The sequence below is a fragment of the Stylophora pistillata genome, chromosome 2 (assembly GCF_964205215.1).
Source record: "Stylophora pistillata chromosome 2, jaStyPist1.2, whole genome shotgun sequence".
NCBI classification, from domain to species: domain Eukaryota; kingdom Metazoa; phylum Cnidaria; class Anthozoa; order Scleractinia; family Pocilloporidae; genus Stylophora; species Stylophora pistillata.
This window is the reverse complement of record NC_142520.1, coordinates 8253617-8279590: the sequence shown is the minus strand read 5'-3', so window position 1 is coordinate 8279590 and position 25974 is coordinate 8253617. Positions and strand designations below refer to the sequence as shown.

At 38.4% G+C, this 25974-nt stretch overlaps 3 protein-coding genes and 1 pseudogene across 3 annotated transcripts in view; all 4 read right to left on the bottom strand.

The window, feature by feature from the left end:
• Positions 1-469: 469 nt before the first annotated feature.
• On the bottom strand, positions 470-16360 carry LOC111335121 (uncharacterized). The gene is given in 18 exon segments (XM_088749218.1): positions 470-724; positions 832-873; positions 1176-1296; positions 1523-1605; positions 10126-10192; positions 10302-10383; positions 10463-10613; positions 10705-10807; positions 11386-11489; positions 11595-11724; positions 12039-12088; positions 12181-12271; positions 13289-13337; positions 13893-14000; positions 14504-14711; positions 15451-15510; positions 15599-16161; positions 16255-16360. Coding segments are annotated over 18 exon segments (2250 nt in total). The 3' UTR covers positions 470-592.
• Positions 16157-19052, bottom strand: LOC148736972 (uncharacterized). The gene is made up of 2 exons (XM_088747580.1): positions 18773-19052; positions 16157-17554 (listed from the first exon to the last, which is right to left on the bottom strand). The coding sequence occupies exons 1-2, from the start codon at positions 18828-18830 to the stop codon at positions 16566-16568; spliced, it is 1047 nt and encodes a 348-aa protein (XP_088603706.1). The 5' UTR covers positions 18831-19052; the 3' UTR covers positions 16157-16565.
• A 2527-nt stretch (positions 19053-21579) lies between these two features.
• On the bottom strand, positions 21580-23985 carry LOC148736971 (uncharacterized; annotated as a pseudogene).
• Positions 23986-24087: 102 nt separating this feature from the next.
• LOC148736964 (uncharacterized) overlaps positions 24088-25974 on the bottom strand; it is a 30607-nt gene continuing 28720 nt past the window's right edge. The window contains exons 4-7 of the mRNA XM_088749217.1: positions 25804-25886; positions 25527-25647; positions 24999-25040; positions 24088-24895 (exon numbers count right to left, since the gene is read on the bottom strand). Of these exons, the coding sequence (XP_088605343.1) occupies positions 24728-24895; positions 24999-25040; positions 25527-25647; positions 25804-25886 (414 nt within the window). The 3' untranslated portion in view covers positions 24088-24727. The remainder of the gene's footprint in view (positions 24896-24998; positions 25041-25526; positions 25648-25803; positions 25887-25974) is intronic.

Genomic DNA, 25974 nt, shown 5'->3' with positions numbered 1-25974 from the left:
CAATAGCGAAAATCAGACCTGAAAAAAAATCAGGCCTGTACGGGATTCGAACCACTGACCTCTGCGATACTAGTGCAGCGCTCTACGATTTGAGCTAACAAGCCAACTGGGAGCAGGCCGTCAAGTTGAGTCGTAATAAGCCCGTGATGATAAATCAGATACAATGCATATATGAAGTTCATATATTTTGAAATCCGTTATTAAATACGTATGATCCACGATCCTTCGCAGTAGATAGCGCTATTTATGAAATAGCGAAAATCAGACCTGAAAAAAATCAGGCCTGCACTACTATCGCAGAGGTCAATGGTTCGAATCCCGTACAGGCCTGACTTTTTTGAGGTCTGATTTTCGCTATTGCATAAATAGCGCTATCTACTGCGAAGGATCGTGCATCATACGTATTTAATACCGCGGTTCAAAATATATGAATTTCATATATTCATTGTATCTAATTTGACAATAGTTGTTATGCTTACGTAGATGCTAAACAATATCACTTAGCCTCGTTTTCAACTCACAATTCCACGCTAAATACCTCGCTTCCTTAACCAATCAGAATGCGAGATTGTATTCAATGATGCGATTCATTTTAAGACTGCAGATTAACCACCTTTACACCGCCGATATCACTCAGATTAACCTGTGAGCTCTTCCCTGTGGACTTTACATTTTTTTTAAGTGGAAAAACGGTGCTCACTTTTCGTTTGAACCGCTCTCTAATCTGCGAATAGACAAGGGAAGTAATCAGCAAAATAAGCACTTAGATGTTTATTCAAACTTTAAGTCAAATTATCCATACTACATGTCTTTTTTCCATATCGAGCTTACCTGGCTGTTTCGCGCACAGTGAAGAGTAAAAATCAGGAAACCCTGAAAAAAGGAGGATCGTTTTCAAGATCACAGTATGCAATTGAACTTTACTACATTAAACTTTTTTTCTCAAATATCTTAGATATGTAAATAACTTTCAAGTTATGAGGATGAAAAACGAAAAAAAAAAAGAATGTTTCCCGTTCAATGACTTCTTTTTCCTTTTTTTCTTTATCCTCTGAGGTTTAGTTTTTCATAATTCTTTGGCTAGTGTTATCTGACCATGGTGACAATGTTTGAACATGAAATAATAAAGACACTCGGATGACTCTAAATATGAAATGAGAGGATTGAACACTAACCTGAGAAGAGTTGAGGATGGTGAAAATGTAAACGAAAGCTTTGTATGACGGTGATAGGAGACCAAATAACCACGTGACACCCAGTAAGGGAATCATCACCACGTATGCCGTAATGCCAATTCTGAAGGCGAATAAAAATGTAAAATATGGGATTTTTAAAATGAAATATCATTTTTTCCTCAAAATAATTTCTGGTTGTCAGAAATCCTTATGCTTTACTGACATCAACTAACAACTGCAGAAGATGGGTGAATATCATTAAAAATCTAATTTTACAATTTGATTTGTTAAAATCTCAGACAGAAACTGTCTTTTTTTTTTATCATATCGTTAAAACTCTATCTCACCGAATTTGCTGAATTTACTTGTCTCCTATTGGCTGCATTCTGGTCATCTCCCTTATCACTCGTGCAAGAATCAAAATGTTGATCTAAAGGAGAGGATTTAAAAATAGTTTTGTATTTAGTGTTGCTGTTGAACACATAAATCCTTAAACCAGAATCACAAATACCAATGCCAAAAGAAAATCAATATCTAAAAGTTACAACTTCAATCATAATCCCAAATGCAACAAATATCCAGATGAAATCTCTAGTTGAGGATACCCAACAACTAAAGAGAAAAAGACAAAGGAAAAATAGAGTCAGTACTGCTGGATTTCAGGTTCACAATATTCCCAACAAGTCATGTGTCTGAAAGTGATATTCACGCATAGAAACTGTAGGTTGGAGGCTGGCCTAAAGGGACAAGGACCATATGATAAGATGTCATAGGTCAAATTAATTAAGACGATGATGAAGGGGAGGAAAAAAACAAATAAAACGAAGCAATAGTCAATACTTGAACAAGTAGACCTAAAAAAAATCAGTAATATTGAGTACTACTGTAGAACCAAAATACCCCATGACATGACGTGATAGACATGCAACTTTGTGTTGATGTTGGAAACTTTCACAACAAACAGGTAGAGATAAATTCCCTCCACCAGCATCCAACAGAAAGCAGCCATCAGGAAATACTACATAAGAGTTGCCACTGTGACACAGACAGCCTGCAATAGCAAAGGGGTAAAGACCAAAAATAAATTTGTCTTTTTCAAGTTTCCTTCAAGGATGATGTATTTGAATGAATTCCACGAATAGGGGAGAGCCTCTAACCGTATTTTCTGTAGCGTTTTTTTTAGCCAGAAAGATCATTTGTCCAGCTCCAAGGGAAAGAGAAAGACTAAGTAGTATTTGAGATAGAGGTTGTCGTTGTCGGACATCTCTATTGAAAATGAAATAGAATATTAAAGTTTAATATGAGTTCAGACGATAAGCAAAGCAAGAGAAAAAGCTCCACGGGAACCAATAAAAACGCAAAAGAAGGGCAATGCCAAAGAAATCTAATAATCATTAAAAGAATGAGCAACAAACCAACGCATGAACACCGTAAATCAAACGCACTATGAATAATGACTCATGAATTTTGCAACATACGGAGTGTACAAAGTTCCAAGAAAATTATAAAGAACATCGTCCACAATTTATTGCTGTTTTTATCTCTAAAAATGTTTTAAAGCGACTGAAAGTTAAGTACGGTGGAAAGTCTCTTCACATGCTTCAAACCTTTGAATGATCTGATCTCTCTTTGCGCGTACAGACCTGATTTATCTAGCATCGTCAAATTGATCAAATAATATAGATCGCAGAGTGTTTCGAAACAGTACTTACGTAAAGAAAAAATTCAACGCTATCGTCAAAAGCATTCCGATGACAGTCCTTGCAGTAAATGGCTTGAACCCGGGGGTAACATGTGAAGGTGTAGTCTGATCGTCTGGGTGAGCAGAAATTGTGATGCAGAACATCGAGGAACGCGCCCTTTCGACTTGCCGACAAACGATACCGCTTTGGTTACGTTACGTTGACGACACATTCACCGCCGTTCGACACGACGAAATTGACGCATTCCACAACCACCTTAACGAACAAAACACTGACATACAGTTTACCAGAGAAGTCGAAGAAAATGGCAAACTTCCTTTTCTAGACTGCCTGGTAAGCCACAACGACAACTCATTACAAACGACAGTTTGCAGGAAACCGACACACACCGACAGATTACTAGACGAGTCATCCTACAACTCCACATCACACAAAGGCACAACTATCAGAACTCTAACACGACGCGCACAACTAGTATGTGACTCGACAGACAGCTTATCCGACGTGAACAAATACCTTCACCGTGTTTTTACGAAGAACAACTACTACAACGACTTCATCCGACGAAACACTCACCGACCCACTACCACTACCGAAACAAACGACACCGCAACCCCTACGACTACAGCAACCATACCGTACATAAAAGGCATGTCTGAAAACATCTCGCGCATCTTACTACCCTTCAATATCCGCGTCGCCCACAAACCCATCACCACACTACGTCAGTTACTAACCAACGTTAAAGACAAAGACGAACCGAGGAACAGACAGGGAACGATTTATAAGATCAATTGTTCCGACTGCCAAGCCTCCTACATCGGTGAGACTGGCAGAAACCTCACAACAAGACTGACTGAACACAGACGGGCGACGAGGAAAGGTGATGTCAGCAATCACATTGCTGAACACCATCGACTTACCAACCACAACATTGACTGGGACTCTGCGCAATGCCTAACCTACAGCACTGACTATTTTCAACGACTGACTCTGGAAAGCCGGTTTACTAACTTAGAACAGACTCCCCTAAACAGATATCAACAACTACCCACCCCATACGAACGACTCATTCACGACATAAACATCACAAACGACCGAAAAAGAACGACCTAACTTTACCGACAGATCGAAACAGACGAATCACGACCGACTTACGTCACTTGAGTCTTACAGCCAATAACATCACGGCAAAACCTACCGATCATTTCACACGAACTGAAATAAGAACATTCTACTGACAACAATCATTCACTTGACTCTGATGGTGACTTCCGCACAGGTTGTCGAAACGTCAGTCACTACCACCGACAACAGTCCTTCTCAGGACTACACTCACCCGGACGATCAGACTACACCTTCACAGTTAAGTCCTTAGTGGAGAGCTGTGGCAAAACTTGAAATAAACAACAGATCAATTGACACAATACACTTATTACTACTCAGGATGCAAAATACAACAAAAAGAAAAAAAAATACTTCTGGGCCACCGCTAAAATCGACTAAGACAGCAAAATGAGTCAAATGACTGCATCTGCAAACTGTGTCTTCTGCGTTTCTCATCGATGAATCTGTATGACAACCGTTCCCTGAGAACTCATCTAGACTGAAATTTTAAATAAAAATTCGGAGTTTCAAACTTCAATTAGAGTGTCAACTCCCTTGGAATTGATATTCAACGACTAAAGTTAGCAGTTAAGCGATTTCTGTCTTCAAAAATACTATAGTTGTAGTCGGGCATGATAACAAATAAAAATTTTCGTTGCCACTGACTAAAGAACTTTGTGTGAGGACGTTTCGGTTAAAATACTATAACCTTCTTCAGCAATGAAATGGCTACGAAAGCAAACGAATGCTTTAAAAAGAGCCGCAGAAATATCATGGGATTGCCAAGGGCCTTGTAAATGTCAGGAATGTAAATGTGTTCATTAATGGCATTCGGTTCACAAATTGAATGCCACGCTTCTCAAAATAATCTTTTCGACCATTGGGAACAGCGCTCAATGATCTTGACGTCCTCAAGGTCAAAATCATGATTGTATTTCATACAGTGTTGGGTTAATAAAGAATTTCTATCTCCCGTGAAAATCGCTCTCTTGTGTTCCCTAATCCTGGATCTTAAGGCTCTTAATGTTTGACCAATATAAACTTTGTCACAATCTTTACAACTGATTTTATAGATCATTCCTTTCAATAAGTCTTTACTAAATTTGTCTCTAGGTTTTTTTAAAAAAGGAGCCAACGGTCGTTACGGGTTTGTGAGCAACATTGATATTGGATTGATTTAAAGTTATTGCAATTTTTTTCTGAAATTCCTTGAAGATATGGCAGGGTGACAAAGCCTCTGTTGGTTTTAGACTGATTTGTAGACCCAGTGGTGCTTTGGCAGCTTCTAATAAATTGTTCGGTGTAACCATTGATCTTCAGAGTGTCGACCACGTGTTGTATTTCGGATAATCTGTCTGCGTCGGTAGAAGGGATGTTCTTTGCTCTGTTTAGAAGGGTTCTAGCTACTGAGTGTTTGTGTTGAGAAGGGTGGTGAGAGTTGAATTGAAGGTATTTATCAGTGTGTGTGGTTTTCCTGTAGACGCTAGTTTTTATAGTTCCATCGGGATTCCTGGTTGTCATGGTGTCTTGATATGAGATGGATCCGTCTTTTTCTTCTTCCACTGTAAATTTGACGTGTTCATTAATTGAGTTAAGGTGGGAGCGGAACTCTGTAAGATGTTCACGAACGATGCAGACATGGCTATCGTCAACATATCTATACCACCACTTAGGAGGGTGGGGTGTGGCGACTAAAGCTCTCTCTTCGCTGTGTTCCATAACCAAATTTGCCAAAATTGCGCTCATAGGTGAGCCCATTGGGCAGCCAAATACTTGTTTTTAGAAAGTGCCATCAAGGATGAAGTAGTTGTTATCAAGTACAAATTAAAGAAAATTCATGATGCTGTCAACAGACATGTTTGTTCTTTCCGAGGTGGTCGGATCAGCTTGAAGTTTGTTTTTAGTCACCTCGAGCGCCAAAGTTGTTGGTATAGATGTGAAGAGGGATATCACATCGAAAGATGCCATAGTTTCCTGCGTGGTGATGTTACAAACCGAGACTTTTTTCACAAAATCGCAGCTGTTCGTAACAGTGTACTTGTTTTTTCGTAGAGGGCTCAGGATAGAAGCTAGATGTTTAGACACTTGGTAAGTAGGACAGTTGATAGAGCTTGTGATGGGTCGTAGCGGAGAATTCAAAAGACATTTAACATCAGAAATAGACAAATCAAGGTTGAGAATAATTCTCGCTGCTTTCGGATGTATCGATTCCGAAGAAGAAAAAACATCTCTTCCAAAGTATTTACAGGTGGGTACTTCATTGGTTTTATTGCTTTAACCTTTTGCACGAAAGAATCTCTGACTAGAGAAACATGTTCAGACTATTAAATCCAATATGGTCCAATGAAAGGATATTCTTAATTAGCAATGCTTCAGTTTTGATTGGATGTATTGTGAGTTGATTATTTTTGCTCCAATTTAGCAATTGTCAACCATGTTACGTGCAACAAAAAATACATCTACACTCTCACTAGAAAAGATAAGGTAGTGTCATCAGCATAAAGATAGACATCTCCAATATGAATATGAATTTGAATATTACCGATGAAGCAATGAGAGATTGCATGCATTTTAGAAAGAGAAATTAAATCATAACGTATTATTCAGAAAAGGCAGTTATCATCTTTTTTTCTCGAACTGATGGTGGTCCGTGTATTGCTAGTGTAAGTATCGAATCGATTTTGGCGTCTCCCTGACTCTGCGACAAATTGCGGGAATCAGATAGTTCAAATTAACTAGAGTGCTATATTGATGATGATGTATTGGGCGCTCTACGATTTATCGTTGTGACGACGTAACGCCAGGACAAGATTTACCATGCATTTTCATTTACCATGCATTTTCATTTACCATCGATCTATCGATCTTAAAAACTGAGGCACCGCGTTGTAGTTGCCGGAGGGACCTTTCTGGTAATACATCTAAGCATTTATAATAATGCAATTCTATAATAGAATTCTACAGATCAGGGATTATCTTCTCAACTTTTTTAGATCACGAGTTCTATGTGAAGCTTTTAATGGTTTTGACTATCGAGCATTAAAGGGTCAGAAAACTGAAGACAAGATAAACATGAGGGAGAGGGGTTGGGAAGGGAAAGTGTGGGTCAATACGCTTGAGGGCAGCTAAATGTAAAACCTGGCGTGCGGAACATATAACTCAGCTATACGTAACTTGGTAACAATGCACGTGATACACGGTTATCATTTAAGGATATATCTGAACACAATTGAAAGGGTTTTAGAGCAGTCGCATATAATGCTGTCTCTGAGATTAGAGCCGGAGCACTCTTCAAGAGACGGGAGACAGGAAAGTGAAGTCGAAGATGGAGAATATTGCGGTGCGTCAAGTTTTGATTTCTCAATTGTCGACCACCGATCGAACACTCCATGAGGACGATCAGTGACGCATTAACCAAAATGCTTTTTAGATGACAGCAATATACGTGGCATCAGCAAGAGCGAAAAACCTACACCGCGAGAGCACCGAACAACCGTTACACGCTTTCAGCCCAGGGTGCATTGCGCACTATTCGCCGGAAACTCGAAGTGGTTGCTAGAACCTTCTTTGGAAAACGATAAGAAGAAGAAAAAAAAAGATCGCATTGCCTAATAAGACAATTTTTTGGTGCCAGACCTATTGAAAAGTACGTTTGAAACATTTTGAGAGTTATCTCCAAAAAGTGTGGAGATTCACTTTAAATGTTCAATTGTTCATTCATTTATTTTTTCAAATAGAAGTCTTTCCTACAGCTGCTATTACTACAATAACAACAAACTGTCTAACAGGAGGCCCTGTGTTTATTCAGTACTTAATGGGTCAAATACTGAGCCATCGCGTGTAAGAAGAGCAAATATTTAGCACTAAAGATTTCAAAAGAAAGAACTAAAAAATTAAAGTTAATAGTACTAATGATTTAAAAACCAAAAGACTGCTAGAGATAAACAAAATAATGTTTAAGGACAAGCAAGTCCCAAAATGCACGAGACGAGGGCACACCACATCTAGAGTAACCTTCAGCCCTTTGGAAATAAGTCATTGAAATAACAATTAAGCCCTTACCGCTAAGCGAAGGGGTGACAACTGGCCTCTGATTAGATATTAACAATGAATGAACCATTTATTTCGATTGGTTTGGATATTAACAATGAATGAAACGTTTCCTTGGATTGGTTTAGCAAAAGTCTCCATGTTGCTTTATATCAATGATTAAAGATAGAACTAAGTGTTTCTGCGTTTGATCAATTTTCGAAAAACCTCAAGGATTACTGACTTTGAAAAGCTGGCTTACATTGGTATAGACTCTTCATAAGTAGTTAATTGCCAACCATGACTGTCACACTGCAAAGGAATTACTCCGACAGCCAACGAACCGAGCAAAACCACCTGACTTTGCCGACAGATTAAACTGAAAAGCTGGCTTACATTGGTATAGACTGTTCATAAGTAGTGTCAACCATGACTGTTGATGACAAGCGAAAAAAAATGTCAATTGTGTAGTATTGATATCTTCAATGTAGTAACTTTTATTTATTTAACTCTATTTATCCGAAAAATCTATATCTTTTGAAACTTCATCTCACCTGGCTGTTTCGCAAGCAGTGTAAAGCAAAAATCAGGAACCCCTGAAACAGAAAAATGCTCTAAAAAATCATGGAGGTTTTTCTTTACAATGTATGAAGAGTGTAGAATGGTGTTAATTTAAAGCTTAAACACAACTTAAAATTATACTGCATTTACAACGGCAAAACATTTTTAGTAAAACTAGGTTAAGCTTAAAAAGAAATTAGCAATGGAGAATTGAAAAACTGGCTTTTTTTAACAGTTTTCATAGTGATTACAATTGGTTAATCTGAACGTTGACAAATGTTTTGTCAAGCCTCCTCGAGAAAAAACAAAACAAAACAAAAAATCCAACCTGGTCTAATAATTTAAGAACCACTCACCGTAAATATCATGAATCCGCCGAGAGTTGCACAATATCAATTTAGTAATTCATTTTCTTTTTTACTAAAGGACCTTTTTGATAAACCTTTTCCCAAATGTTATATAAAAAAAGTTCTATTGCACTTTTTCTTTAGTAATATCGTGAAGTTTAAAGTACGCCTAGACAACCGTTGTTCTCGCCCCCCCTCCCCACCCCCCACCGTAAAGTGATGGAAGATTGTGCATATTTGGTAACCTCTTGCGGATTCTCGATATTGACGGTCAGTGGCCCCTAAGCTTTGGTGTAGATGTGGTAGTAGTATTAAAACGTTTATCAATTACAACAAATGGCATAGAAATGGCAGGAGATTCTGTATCATAAATGATTATACAGAGTAATTACTGATTTCTTATTTCTTATTTATGTTATTTTTCCTTTTTTAGGACCGATTCGATCTTGCCATAATTAAAATGTCAGACCATGACAACTGAGGGATTTATGAATCTGTTCTTTCTAGCCTGACTATTTCAATTTCATACATCACAAAGTTAGCGCTAACCTGTATCGAGTTGAGGATGGTGAAAATGTAGGTGAAAACTTTGTGCAATGGTGACAGAAAGCCAAACAGCCACGTGACACCCAGCAGGGGAATCATCACCACGCCCGCTTTAACGCCAAGTCTAAAAGATGAGACCAATTCTAACACGGTATGAGAGTGAGCCTTTTCTTTATCTTCTTCACATTTATTTATCAAGTTTTTGATAAGCCACAGATTCTGTATAATAAGGAAGTAAGCGAGTATCATGGAGGAAGATACAAGGCAATTAAGGCTGGCTCCGGGGAAAACAGTGGATTTTGCTTCCCCACGATCCCCAATGATCCCAGAGGAGGAGCTGGAAAACTCAATGGGAAGTCACAGTCAAGTTTGGAAAACTTTTTTTTTTTTTTTTGGTGTGTGATATTTCAAAACATACCTTATTTGCTTCCCGTAGTTGTCTTCCGCTAATGGTTCTACAAGTGTAGTAATCTCCCTTATGACTCGCACAAGTATCAAAATGTTGAGCTGAAAAAAAAAATGCGTTAAAACTTTGTATTGGAATTTGGAAGTCGATCAAAATAAACATGAGAGTCAATTTTTCACGAGTGTGAGACAAAGATTTCCGAAAATGGGAATCAAAAACATTCATACGACATGAATTTTTCATAAACTTACTGATTCGATAAACGCCACAAATGTCACAAAAATCCAGATCAGCTTATTAGTCGAAGACAACCAGCAACTTGAGAAAAAGAAAGAAAAAAAGGAATCAAAGAAAATTTCCAGCTGATAAAACGGTACCTCAGTTCAGGCCATCTACAATCCCTAACAGTAGCTAATGATTTTCTTACTATTTATGACTGGTTTAGCTTTGGAGTCCATCTTTTCCAGTTGCAATGCCCAGTGAAATGCCCACCATGACGATAGGAAGGCCTTTAATTAGAGAGAAAGAATAATGCAGTGTATGTTGGAGAATCATAAACCGAACAAGGCGGTAAATATTCATAAATACCCCATGACATGACGTGATACATGTGCATCTTGGTGTTGATATTGTACACCTTTACAACAAACAGGTAGAGATAAATTCCCTCGACAAACATCCAACAGAAAGCGGCCATCAGGAAATACTTCATAAGAACTGCTGCTGTGATACAGGCAGCCTACAAGAAAGACAGAAAAAACACAGAAGTACATTCTCCGGCTGTGGAAAAAAACCAATTTCGTCAGTGAATGTGGGAACATGCAACTTACCATATTTTCTGTGGCGTTTATCCCGGCGAGAAAGATCATTTGTCCAGCTTTGAGAGACGCAGAAAGACATAAACGTATTTGTGACAGAGGTTGACGAACATCCCTGACAAAGGAACAAAAATAAAGCAAAAAAACCAAACAGGAGAACAAGGCAAATCAGTGATACTAATCAAAGCAAACTTGAAGTCAAGGGGAAAAAAACAAATATACAATAAACACAAAATCTACGAACAAATGAATTACATATTAAACATTTCCAATGTACGTAATTGGTTGCAACGAAGCTGGCAGGAACGCTATTTTAAATGTCCGTTATAAATTAAAGGAATTGAAAGTAGATGAGCTATATTGTCACTGATAATGTGTGGTACTCGTCCCTCATCAATTTTTTTATAGATCGGCTACCCGAGCTTAGATCCCTTGTTCTTTTTTGCATCCATAAAAACGTAAAAAAAAAAAAAAAGAACTCGGCCAATATCCTGCCATCTTAGGCTCTTGCTTGGCCAGTAACGCACAAATATTTTACGGAATTAAGTCACTTATTAACCAGTCCAATAAGCACCAAGTTTTTCCAAATCCCAGTTGCCAATAGTGATTTTTTAAATCATTTTTTGCGCGTTTTGGCCTGCCTTATTGAATCAGCTTCAAAGTCATAACTGATTGTCTGGTACCAGTGCTTACGTGAGGAAAGAATACAGGATGATTGTTAAAAGCATCCCGATGATGGAAAGGCTTAATCCTACGTAAGTGATTGTCTCCAGAATAGTTTCGTCCTTCTTGGTGAGCTGTATTAGAAATTAGAAATAAAAAATAAAGAGTTAAACAATTGAACAAACGGATGAACTACTTGTAAGTACACTCGAAAATACAGACATAATTTTAAAAAATACCTTTGTGTCACCACTGTCAAAGTCAACTAAGACAGCAAAGTAAGTGAAATGATTGCATCTACAAACTGTTTCCGCTGAGTTGCTCTTCGATGAGTCTGCTTGACAACCCTCGCCACTGAAACCGTCTGGACTTAAAAAAAAGTTAATGAATATGACAAATGAAAAAAAAATATGTTAAGTAAGGGATTGGAGTCTCCAACAAGCAGAGTGTTTAAAGGCCTATTTAAAGGAGAGCTTGGTTTTTTTAGGTACATTTGGACCGTCAAGATACTCCCACCTTATTCTTCATAGGTAAAATATATGATAAACATTAATTTCAGGTACAAAATATCTCTGGCAGTGACAGACAAACAGAAAAAAAAAATCCATGGTATTAATTTAATTTTGGACGTTGAAGAAGGACTTTAATTTAAATTTAAATTACTCAATGTATATGCATTTTACCTCTTGCTATAGCCGCTCCAAAACACGCAACGCTATTCTGCCTCCACGACCTGAAAATAGATTTTATTTCATTTGAATCAAGTCAACACAACATAAAAAAAAGGACTGAAGTTATCTCTCAGTGCTCTAAAATACTAATTACCTCCAGGCTTCTGAACCTCAAGATGACATCTTGTTGTAATTTTTCCGGTTTAGGATCCATATCTGCGGTCATTATCCTGGTGTTCACAAACCTGTAACGAACGTTTTACTAAAAATAATCAATGCTAAGCTTATTAAGTATAAAATCTAAAAATAAAAAAAAATTGAGTTTTTTTTTTTTTTTTAATAGGATTGTGCAGGCCTTTACAGACAACTAACGGTCTTTAATTAACTAAGTTTCAAGCCTTCGAGTTACCGTGGACATCCAAAAGTACTGGACTGTATCATTCAGCAGATAATAGGCTAAAAAAGAGTGTGAGGCTTTTTTAGATATTTCTCTTGGTTCCTAAGAAAATCTATTTTGAAGTTGTACAAAAGGTAATATCTCGCTGAGAAGTCACAGGAAAATGTTTGTAAAGGCCTCACACCCTTTTCCGCAATAACATCTGACAAATATTCAATCCAAGTTTCATCAAAAACATAACCTATTTAACAATCCGTGACTGTGCTCTGTTCTGCTATAAGGCACGCGGAAGCGGCTAGAGCACGAAAGAAGTGTAGGGAGAAACACAAGACATAGTCGAGTGCAAATTGAGATCCTGAACAAAAGTCACCCCTGCTAACGACCCTATCCCGGATCCGGCATTACACCTTTCAATATTTGGTACCAGCTATCCTAAACTGGCACTCCTTACGCCGTAGGTCGCTTTCTTTTATTAAGACTCAGTATATTTTCCTGCTACAAATGTAACAAAGATGATTTCTCTAACCAAAGAGCAAAAAAAAAAAAAAAGGAAATTCTGCCCATTTTGACGAGATATTGCTAAAAGTAACCTTAAATCAAACATCCCATATTCGTTATTAAAGGGAAGTCCCTTTATAAAATGTTTGTCTCCACTGTGAAAAGTTAATAGTAAGAAAAATAATTTATTTCTAGTGCAATTGTCCTAAAATTTAGGAAACAAAGCTTTATTCTGATCGGCTGAATTCCCTACATCATGGAACATAACTCAAAGCAGACATGCTAAACTTGCACCAGTTCTAAAAAATTTCACGCATCAAGCTCACCTTGTTTTGTCAGTTTCATTCCCAACAGATTGATGTGTCACCAGTAGTTCGTGAAGATCCTTGTACACACACACCCTACGATCACTGACCCTGAAAAGGAAACAGAAAACAAAAAGATATGTGAAAATGAAATGCATCGGTATATGCCACAAAGCGAGCTCTTAATCTTGAGAGGTAATTTATGTTTAATGAAATTCGAGTTCGTTCGGGAATCTTGACCAAGATATTTTCGAAAATTAAAACAGACTGTAAATGTTCGACTCTCCTACATTAATGCTTAACTAACCAAACAAACCAATTGTTACTTTTACACTGGATATTGCATCATATGTCATATAATTAATTGACCCCAACACTTTGCTAGCAATTATTATCTTAGCTACCCATTTTGCTATTGTTATTTTTCTGCTTGATTTGGACATCATAAAAATACCAGAGCAGTTTGCGCGTTTCTTGTTCTTTCGTCCTAAATATTTATCCAAATGCAAACTAATACTAGAAGAATATCAATTTTCACCATTACTACCAAAAACAATTTTACCACCTAATGAGGAAGAACGTAAAACTACTATATCAATAAATCAGAAATTGAGAGCAAAATGATACTCCATGAGACAGACCGATAAACAGATGGTTAATACAAACCATTCTGGGCAAAATTTGCAGAAGATATATTGATGCTTGCTTGCCATTCTTCTTCCTTGAGAAAGAAGTCACTTGTATTTTGGCGGTAGCCTAATTGAATACCCACAGCTGCCGAAAGGAGCAGAAGATAAGTGACACAGTGATAACGTATGTGTAGGTGCGCGTTTTCTAAGAATTTAATAAAGATTTAAAGGTATATATTTAGACAGAATCGAATTAAGATTACCCATATGTAATTGGGTTTCATAAGATGCAGCAGAATATAACTGTTCTACAGATATCCTTAATTACTATACACCACTCAAGTCAAAAGTGGTTTTAACGCCCGCCAACTGGCTTTTTCGGAAGTGAATAGCAAGTGCTATTCACCCTTGAGCAAAAGAAGAGACCAAACTGCGCGTCCAGAGTTTGATTTCCGACCATTTTTTCGTTATCTGCGTGGAATATACGAGAAGATTGATTCCCCTTAGAGTCGATGAATAGTGATAGATATTGACCGCCACTTTGGAGAATAATTGTTAAGAATAAAAACAGCGAAAAATCATTAAGATGCAAAATATCCAAGTAACAAAAAAGCACAAATGTGAAATTGATCTCGGGTTCTAACTCACCCATTTTTTGGTCAGAAATCTTTTTGGAAGGTCTTGCCTCACTCAAGTGGTACTTGCTGTACTTAAGAACAAATTTCTCGAAGGCGACTGCCACCCGAAAGATGGCTTCCGTTCTTTTCTTTATTTCTTCCTTACAGAGTTGGTCTATGATAGGTTTTGTTATATTCTGACACAAATCGGTGAAGTCTTCAAACAAAATCATTGCCTCCTGTAATTAGATAAATATTTCTCATTTATCATACATTAACTTCAAGTTTTTCAATATCTGATAATGTTGTAAACTCAATGAAAATTGAATTTCTGCAGGAGGGTCGAATAAGGTAAACAGCCCTTAATAAGGAGCATTTCACGTTGGACGTGTTTTGTATAAACAGTGATGCAATTTTCAGTTCAGATTTCAGATCTCTCGCGAAAAAAAGCAAAAACAATAACAACAACAAAGAAAAACAAAACAACAAAGACCAAAAAAGCTACAAAGACAAATTCACGAGCAAGGACAAAAAAAAGAAAAAGCCGACAAAAACAACACGGGCAAAAAAAATAACAAACAAGAAAAATAAATAAAAGAAAGACAGAGCCTGGCAGACGTTAACTTCTATGTTTCTGTTTGTTTGTTTGTTTCCTTTTTTTTTCCTTCCTTTTCTCGTTTTAGTATGCTATTTAACGTGGAAGAAGAAACATCGATGTCTTGTGCCTGCTTAGGACGCAGCATTCCTAGCTACTTAATAAAATGTATCTTGAGAAAAAAAAATCGTTGTTTTGTCGAAAGAAACTCGAAAACTGTTTAAGATTCAGATATCCTGACATTTCGGAGAGTAAGACGTCTTCACCAGATTCTTATAATTCTCTCAAACTCCTACGCGTTCACATTAAGATGGTCACTTTCACGATAATGTGGACGCTATCTAGTTAAATGATTAATATATTAAGTGTATCGTGATAGATACCTTGAGGGAACTTTCTCTGCTAATGTCTATTCCGTACAGTTTAGAAACATATTCATTTCCCTTAGGTAAAAAAGACAACAACGTTAACTAACGCCATAGATTATGGAAATAATCAAAGCAAAAAGATAAATTAAATTACGATACCTACCAGACTCTCGATTGTTACCAGCGGCAATGATGGACTTGTGCAAGTCAGAGATGACGATGACAATGACGATGAAGACGACGAGGACGAAAACGACGATGATGACAGGGATAGTGATGGTGATGATGATAATGACGAAGATGACGATAAAGCTGGTAACGACGATGAAATCGAAGGTAAGGATGATGACAAAGAGAAGGATGATGATACTGACAATGACGATGGAGACGATGATAACGACGATGACAGTGGTGTTGACGATATTAACGACAATAACGATGATGGTAATGATGACGATGACGATGACGACAATGTCCAAAATGTTAATGGAAATAAATGAGATGATGATAATGACGTTGATGTTGGATTTTTTGGTGACAATGATGATAATGATGATGATGACGATGATGACGGTGACCGTGGTGAGAATGATGACGATAATGAGGAGGACGACGAAGACGATGATGATGATAACGATAATGAGAAAGTCGATGACAATGATAATAACGATGATGGTAAGAGAAATGAGAACGGTGATGGCGACCCATACGATGATTGCAAGTGAGCTGTATGTTAAAGCAAATTCTCATTATCGAAATGCAATCTAAAATAATATCAGAAAGCTCTCATGGAATGGAAGAAACTTGGGAATTTACTACCAATGGTAGCGCTGGGCTTCACGTTCGCCCTCTGGGTCCCCTGCGGAGGCGCTTGACTTTCGGGTGTGCGCGTGAGTGGCCTTCGAGAAAAGACCACGGGGGCCATCGAGTTTTTAACTGAATTCAAGCTGAATTCGATCTGAATTCGATAGTTTAGTGCTGAATTTTGAGTTCACCTCACGGTGCCTCGTGTAAGAGTAAACGGTTAACTTTATGGTTCGTCTTCACTCGTATTTTCTAAACGGTAAACTTTACGGTTAGACTTAACTCGCATTTACAATCAAGATATCTTATTTTCATATAGGGGGCACTTAAAAACACTTACTCAAGGTCTGTTTATTGTTGAAATGGTACTCATTAAAAGTCTGGTAAGTTACTTTACCTTGTGTAGATAATGGTTGAGTTTTAATGACTTCAGTTCTTGTAGTTGAAGCAGTTACAATAACCTTTGGCGTAGATAAAGTCCTGTAATTGAAAATTGAGATGCACTTCTGCTCAGCCAGTGAATTGACTGGCTGGATTTCTGTCCTGTTACAGGAGCCAGTGTTGCACTTTTGTTTACACTCATTTGTGGTGCAAAACATATTGCATCCATCTACTCCCCCGTTGCACTTCTGATCACACTCTTTCCCGCAGCATTCCAGATTACATATTTTAGCATCGCAATGTTGCAAACATTTACCGCTACTCACGTAGCATTGTGCATCGCATATATCTATTCTTCCGTTGCATTTCTGTTCGGGTATATCCTGTATTGCACTTCCTGTAATGTGACATTCCTTAGCGTCACACGTCTGTTTACATTTAGTAGCAATACAATGCATGTTGCATTCTTTCACTGCACCATTGCATTTCTGATCACAATCTTTCCCGCTGCATTCTAGATTGCATCTTTTAGCGTCGCAATGCTGCTTACAATTACCGCTACCCACGTAGCATTGTGCATGGCATCTTGCTACAACTCCGTTGCATTTCTGTTCTAGTGTATCATCGATTGATGCACTTACTGTCATGAGGCATACTTCAGCATCGCATGTCTGTTTACATTTACTCCCGTTGGAATACATAATGCATTCTTTTACGTTGTTCTTACACTTTTGATTACACTCTTTACTGTTGCACTCTAGGTTACAGCTCTCAGCGTCGCAGTCTTGGTTGCAATTCTTTCCGTTACAGTCAAGAGAACAGTTATAGTTGCCTTTATGGCACAGTTGGTCACACTTTTCTTCCTCCTTAAAACATTCCCGTGAACATGGGATTTCGCTGGAGTTGCAGATATCTTGGTCGAGTCTGGCATATCCTGGAAAAATAATATTTGAAAAAAAAATAACAAACAAACAACAACGAGGATAAAGATAATCAGTGTCGCCGTCCTTTGTAAGTTTTTTTTCTCTTTCTTTTAAAGAGATACGACATTAAATCACCGTGGGTATGTTGTTTAAATTTAAAGGAATGTGTTGGCTTAAAGTCATTAATCATTAATTGACACCAGAGCCCTGAAATGGGATTCACAGGTATGCTTCAAAAGTGATGTTGCTGGGGTCGTTACAAATTTACCAGAACAAATGAAAATCAGAAAGAGCAGCATACAGCTTTCAATTAAAAGTTTTCATTTATTTCGACTTATTTGCTATGTATTAACAGCATCGAAAATTAACGTCTGATGGTACACGATGTTTTAATAAAGTCTGTAGACCTAAAGCTCAGAATGAATAATTTTTAACTCCACATTTGTACATTTACATAGCGCTTATATCCTTTTGCTGAAGGCGATTGTTTGTGACATCAATAGCAACGAAATCTTTACGAACCCCACGATAAAACATTGTCTTTTAAATACTGTTCCCATTGATACCAATGGCAGAAAGAAAGTATCTTCAATGTTCATGAAGCACTCCCTGGTCTGACTACAGTGTATCCTTCTCTGATTTACTGGAGAGGCCCACTTTTTTTCTGTTTAACAGTGTCAATTGTTCAACTGTCATTTGCACAACGACAGGAGTTTGATAAGTCAACAAAGAAATAAAATCTGAGAAATCAGGTAGAAGAAAAAAAGAACATTCCGTCTTTTCGCAGAGTCCTCAATTTATGAGGTTTTTTGAAATGTAGTTTAGATAAGTTTTCCAGTACACATGCGTTTATTTTGATCATTTTACAGAATCCATATCTTTGTTCTAATTCAACATGCTTGAAATAAATCTTTATTTACATGGCTGCGTAAGAGTCTTACCTTGAAAATCTACTTAAGTTGAATTGGGCTTATAGCTAACTTGAGTTATCTATACTGAGCTCAGTAATAATAATAGACCGGTTTCTCAAATTATATCCTCGTAATACAGGAAGATGAGAACTTCAAAGGTTTTATTTCTCTTCCCGTCCTTATTTTCGTCCAAAGGCCGTCGTGAGGGCAAAATCTTCGAGTCCCGTTAGGAAACTCTGATGAAGTTATTCTTTTCGGAGTATGCTTGTGGTACTAAATGAACTAAATTTATGTTCATAAAAGAACTTTGGTACTCACCCAACAAAGTTATTGATACTAGAGCAGTTCCCCATATCTGACATGCTTTCGTAAACATCTCTCTTCCCGTGTAGCTTAAGTTACTGTCAGCATTACGTTCAACCAATTCTGTTTTTGTTTTTCCCAATTTTTACAAGCTAAACATTAGTATAACGCTCCCTCTCACACTATCAGTTCAGTAGGAATAAATTTTTTTTTAGATCTTCTACTTGGATCGGTCTCCTGCTGAAAGGATAAGCTTTCCGCATGTGTTGTTTTGAGTCAAAATCAACCTTCTCTTGCGAACTCATTATGCAGGGAATTGAATATAATGCAAATTTTTGACATCTTATCTTCGGTTAAATTCCATTTTAAGAAGACCCTGCACCTGTTTCAAGCAAATATGAAAAATAATCAATCAATATCAAGAGATACTTTTCCATTACGTTCCTCACTAATCTTTCAAAATAATAAAATGAAATAAAAATTTATCATAAAGTCAAGCTCGAGATAGTAAATTTTTGGTATCATTTACAACAGGAACTGCAAATGTCACTCTTGCTGTCAATTATTTACTGTGCTTCTGTTGTTTACTCAGCTGTTTAAGCAACAATGTCGGTCTTTTTAGAGCATTAGCATAACACGAACTGACACGGAAAAATATGATTTTACTTAAATCAAATTTCTAATTTTCAAATGATCCCCACAGCTCAAATAATTGCACTGGCATATCTTTCTCTGCCATTTTTACCCTGGTCTTCTCTAGAAGTATTTGGATGTCATTTCCATCATTTTCTCTTGATGCATCACTCTGGAATTCCAAGGTATGCCGAGCAGAACCCTTGAGCAATGCCACTATGACCTTTAACACAAAATGGGTTAGTCATCAAAACTATCACAAGGTCATTTCACTCTAAAACCCACCCATGCGTTTTTGCGAAATTTTACAAGCTAGTTTCGTCATGTAATGGAAAATGAAAATGGCGGTTTTCACGCAGTAACCTCCGTCGACGTCGGTAATTGTCTTCAGATTAGTCTCTCGGAAAGTAAATAGACCAGCGGAAAAGAGCAGACCCTAAGAGTTTCACCTTTCTACATGAAAGAAAAAAAAGTGGTTTCTCAGTACTCAGCGATAGTAACCTTAAAAAGTTGGTTTCAAACGCTGTTCAGAACCATAAAGAAGGTCACAAAACTATTTCATCGATGCGAAATATGAAAATTATTAGGATGCATGTTAATGTCCACATTTGCTCTCTAAGCTTTGCTTTTTGGCCAATTGTTTCTTTTTCGGACGATCTCTTAGCAGCGGAAATCATCAGCTGACATGCCAGGCGCCTGACGTTGTTTATTTACTGGGATGACTAGATAGACTAAGTATTAAAACAAAACAAAAGAAGAAGGTAACGGAACAAAATTAATAAAAGAAAAAACAAACAAACAAACAAAGCAAAAAAAGAAGAAAAATTAAAAAAAAAGAGATAGCAGTCACAGAGAGGGTCTGATTGGACTGCTAAGCATCATATGACCTACATCCTCGTTCCCTATTTATCGGAAGAATAAAACACGATATTCGTCACTCTTCGTCTACATTACTATTTTTACAGTGCTGCAAATCGGACTTGTTTCGAAGAAGTTATAATTATTTCAATTTCTTACCTTGAATCCAAAGTGATCGAAGGATTGTGACCGAAAAGGTACTGTAATAAGCCGTGAACAGAGACAGCAGACAACGAGAATAAAAGTACGTGTAGTTTAATGGTGAACTGAAAATAGAAGATCAAAACAAGCCTGCCAAGACTGACGGGTAACATGCGTGACGCGTGACGGGCAACACGCCTTTTCCTTTAAACAACGGAAAGTTATAACTAATAACATTCAGTTTCCACAGCAGTAACAGTGTCAAGAAGCAAAAAAAACAAAACAAAACAAAACAAAACAAAGAATGTCTCAATAGTGATCTTATGGTAACTGATCAATTAAACATCTCAACCAAGCAATGTTTCTAATGTGTGGTTCTTCGAAGGCCCATCAAATCAGATATCATTGTTTCACTTCTCCAGGGTGCACTGGAAGGACTCTACAATTTAGGGTAAAGATCACCTACTAAGTAAACAAAAACAATGTTTGGGGAGGCTTTCTAGTCAGAGTAGCGAGCAGGAGGGCGGATTACTCTACTGCTTCGAGTAACTGTTCTTTGTGGGGAGCTTGGAGGGTCATGGACTGGAAAGGAGAGAGGAGACCGAGGAGTGAACGTGCAAGGCGGAGGGGGTGTCCTGGATAGTACACATGACTGAAAAACAGGTAAGGGATGTGATGCCTTTGATGGAGTCTCTGGTGTTGAAAGGGGTGATGATTGGTGTGATTTACTTGATGTGTTCTCCAGTGCCGAGGAAGTATAAGAGCAATGGAGATAGAGGATCCATTTGTTTTGAATGAGGAGAGGGTATCGGTGAAGTGACAGTTAAGGAGTTCGGACGAAGTTTCTTCGGTAAAGTCAGGCTACAATCAGGAGAAGGGGAAAGGAAGCTTGGGTCCTGAGGTGGGGCAGGTTGTATTTGCACTTACGGGAGAGTGTACATCAAAATAACGAAGACATAGAGCTTTAGTAACTGAATCTTTTGCTTTAATGAAAGCCTCTGTGTGCTGGTCAGCCCATAGGAAGGCCTGATTGAGGCGAGTAAGTTCACGTAGTGGACCAACTATTTCGCTGAGGTGAGGACAGAACTTGAAGAGGTAATTGATTGTCCCTATGAAGCGGCGGGTAACACCTTTGTCTTCAGGACAAGGCATGTCAAGGATGACAGAGACAATCTACGCAATAGGCTTGAGACCCTCAGAAGTGAGGACATGACCCATGAACGGGAAAGCATCTGTTTCAAATTTAACTTTCTCTGGATTGAGTCTCAGGTTGTGTTCTGAAAGATGCTCTAAGAGTTCCAAAACAGTACGGTCATGATCAACCAGAGCGGAGGCTAATGACGCGCCGCGACCAACTACACAAATATCATCTGCAATGTTAATTATTCACTCAATCCCACACAGAACATTCGTGAAGTCTCCGCTGGAACTCCTCGGGCGCGGAACTGATTCCGAAGGGGAGACGAATCCAACGGTAGTGGCCCCAGGGAGTATGCATTGTGGTCAGCCGAGAAGATTGGTCTGCTAATCTAATAGTTTGGAACGCGTCCTTTAGGTCAAACGGGGAGAAGACTTTTAGCTTGATGTAGACGGTGAATGTTTTCCTTTAAGGTGGGAATGGGGCTTGATAATGGATTTTTTGATGGTTTGCGAAGGGTCTAGGAAAATACGGACTTTGGCAGGTTTTGTGGTTGAGGCTGGACGCTCACGAACCACCATATTGGAGATCCAAGGGGTTGGGTCATTCACACGCTTCAATTGGCCTGAGTCTACCAGTTTGTCTAATGCTTCCTTGATGATTGCAATCTTGGGAGTAGCATAACGGTGAGGTGCGGCTTGAGTGGGTCTTACGGTAGGGTCAAGAGTTAATGAATAGGGCTCTCCCAGTTCTCCTAGACCCTCAAAAAGGTAAGGATGGACTAAATTTATAGAACTAAATTTCAACTCACCAAGAGGTGGTAAAGTAGAACTTGGGGTCGCCTCGAGTTTCTGAATAGTGTCGACGTCATACTTAAGAATTCCCATCCGTGTGCTGTCAGAGAGACCTACTAGGGGAGCGTAGTAGGTCTGAGCTGTGATGACTTGAACCACTATGTCATAAGATTTGCCACGATGGGTGCAGTGTAAAACAGTTTGCCCCTGTGTGGGGATGACATTCTTGGAATAATCAAGAAGACGGACTGTGGAAGGCTCGATCTTAGCTTCTGGCAGCTGCTGAAGATAACTGGTATGGATGGTGTTGTAGGAGCATCCGGTGTCAACTTGGAAGCGAAGTGGGTGGGGGCTGGAGGATGCTAAGTCTAGGTCTAGGTTAACAAATATACCTTTAGGTGTGGAGTGCACATGAAGGACCTCTTGAGTGATGACGCATGCAGATTGTGAGTTAACAGGATGGGCTTCCAGTGATTCTGATACGGTATTCGCTGAAGAGGAGGAGCGACAAACTTGCTGCCAGTGGCCCCTTTTGCCACAACGATGGCAAGTAGCATTTGCTGCAGGGTAGTCTCGCCTGGCTCAGTGCGTAGCCTTTCCACACCATTGACAAGATGAGGAGGAGATCACGCCAGGCTGAACATGGGGTTGACGTCGGGGTAAGCGATGTGGTGTCTTATTGCCAGCAGAGGCGACTTTATGGACCGTTTCTTCCAGCTGGTGTTTGGTGATGGCGGATTCCGTGTTGAGTCCAGCCTCAAAATCACGAGCCTTAGAGATTACTTGAGTGAAAGTGAGTGTTGACATGTCATCTCGAGAAATGACATCACTGCGAATTTTAATTAAAGTTTCGTTTAGACCAATGATGAAAATATCTCTTTGATGGCGATCATCCACTTGTGTGGAGAAATTGCATTTCTGATACTCGAGGTGAACGAGCGTGTGCCAGGCTTGAACGCTCATACCCGGTTCCTGTTTGAGTAAACGAAGAAACTTATGAGTACTTTGAATAATAGGTTCTTCGCCGAGGTAGTGTTCTGAAAGCTGGCTCAACCATCTCGCAGGATGCCCTTTGTCCCCATCTGCAATTTGAGCATCGATGGTAACGGTCAGGAAGTCTCATTCTGCTGGGGGAAACGCTCGTCTAAGAGCAGCCATACCTTTTGGCCGCCTCGCAGCAATCCAAAACTCATTGCTGTCTACAAGTTTAGTAGGATCCACGTAGTCTTCCATAATACAAAAGTCGCGAAAGTTCGCTATAAAAAACTTGAACGCACGTCGACGATCGTCAGACGTCGCATCAAATACCGGTCTGTCCTTTCCGATGATGATGAGAGGTGAACGAATTGGACACCAACGCGAAGAAAAAAACACGTAAAACAAGTGAGGTTGAGATAGTCGAACGAAGGCAAGAGTTACGCCTTTCCTAACACCATGTAATAAGCCGTGAACAGAGACAGCAGACAACGAGAATAAAAGCACGTGTAGTTTAATGGCGAACTGAAAACAGAAGATCAAAAGAAGACTGCCAAGACTGACGGGTAACATGCGTGACGTGTGACGGGCAACAGTACTACGTTTGAGCGATGGCACTGATCATTCAGAGAACTGTCCCTTTTTTGTGTTTTTTTTTTTTATTTGCAATTATTTCATTCGTTTATTTATTCATTCATTTATTCGTGAATAAATTTACTAGTCAGCTGTAGCTACTATTGTTCCAAAAGCAATTAGTTTTTGGTATTTTACGGGGAGTTTAACACCTCAAAAATTAACAAAAGGTGACACCATCATGCAAAATTAGCTAAAAAAAATTGCATAATAGAATTCAAAGACGAGACAGTAAAATAGGTATCATAATCAAAGTTAAACAAAGCACTGTTTGAAGACGTAATCAGCCTCGACATGATACGTCATGTGAATTTCCGCCACATTCCAACTAAAAAGCTTGGGGCAATCATAAGAGGAACAGATACACTAATATGTGAAGGACAGACTGTGAAGAATTCTAACCTTGATCAACAGCCAGCCTCTAAACCAGTTACTCACGAACAATTTAGCTCGCAACTAAAGCGAAGTTTCCCACATTATTACGATAGTCAAAAAATTACATACTTTTAATTGAAAAAAATTACATTTCTTGCACTTAGCTTAGAAAAAAACCGTTAAAGGCTACCGACTTTGGCAAGTTACCTTATCATCGAATTAGATTCCTTGATCCAGATATCAGAAGTGACTAACATCTTATTAACGATTTATTTACCCAGCTAATGGTGCAATCGCAACTACCGACATTTTATTAACAGATCGAAAATAAATAATCGCTATAGATTAACTACCGTGCTCAGAATGATTGTATTAAACAGTGAGACAGTTGACTTTTGTACTCGGTCTGTCGAATCTATTCTTTCAAGTTGAGGGTTTTTCACTGAGCTCAAAATCATTGCAAGACTCCAATTCAGCTACCCACATATCACCAACATCGCCTGGATTAATCTGTGAGCTCTTCTTTGTGGAGTTTCCACTGTTTGTAGATGGAAAAATGGTGTTCACCTTTCTTTTGAATCGCTCTCGAATCTGCAGATAGACATGTAAAGTAAGAAAAAGAAATTCCAATGCATATTCAAGTTTGAAAACCACATTCTCTACACCATATGTGTGATTTTTCAAGTTAACTTACCTGGCTGTTTCGCAAACAGTGAAGAACGAAAATGAGGAAACCCTTCAACAAAAAAAATTGTTTTTCAGATAAATTGTGATTTGTGATATGACCGGAGATAACTGCATTAAAGTTTTATTTTCATAGGTCTCGAAAAAACCAAAGAAATCAAATTACTTCTGGAGTCGTGAGAATCTCATAAACAGGGGAATCGCTTTCTTTTTTTAACTTTAATTTAATTCTGTTCTGTCTGGTTCAAAATTACAAGTTTCATATTATCACAGTAAAATGTTTGGTTATAGCTAAGCGATATAACGCATTTCTCGGGCCCTAATAAACGTGAAAAGAGCCGTACGGGATGTTGTCACAACGCGAGGAAAGCTCATAAATCCCAAGCCAAACTCTATAACTTCATTAACCATCCGCTTGGAAACGGAATTGACCAATCAGACGATGCGTACTATGTTCACAATAGTATAAAGTGATCTAGACACTGAAAATGGATAAGTTCATGTATAAAATTATGAAATGATAATATTTAATACTCACCTGTGTAGAGTTGAGGATGTTAAAAATGTAGGAAAAAGCTATGTGTAATGGCGACAAAAGACCAAATAGCCACGTGACACCCAGAAGGGGAATCATCACCACGCATGCTCTAATGCCAATTCTGAGGGACGAAAACATGCGGGTTAATAAAATGCACATCACCGTTAGAAACATTTGTGGTAACCTGATCAATTTCAACAAAACCTTCAGGCAGCTAGACGTAAACTATCAAAATTACATCAAGACAGTTCTGTTCAATATAAAAGCTCCATCTCACCGTATTTGTTGACTTTGCTTGTCTCCTGTTGGCTGCATACTGCTCATCTCCTTAATTACTCGTACAAGTAACACCAAGTTGATCTTGAAGCGAGAAAATGATTGAAAATTTTTGCATTAGGGTATGGGTGTTGCACATTTCAAGTCAAATACTAAAATCACCGGCGATGAT

Bases quoted from the DNA above. Each gene is read 5' to 3' on its own strand.
- LOC148736972 (XM_088747580.1), bottom strand. From the start codon at position 18,830: ATGTTTACGAAAGCATGTCAGATATGGGGAACTGCTCTAGTATCAATA. The intron at 17,555-18,772 runs GTGAGTACCAAA...TTATTTTTCCAG, and splicing joins AGTATCAATAACTTTGTTGG to GATATGCCAGACTCGACCAA.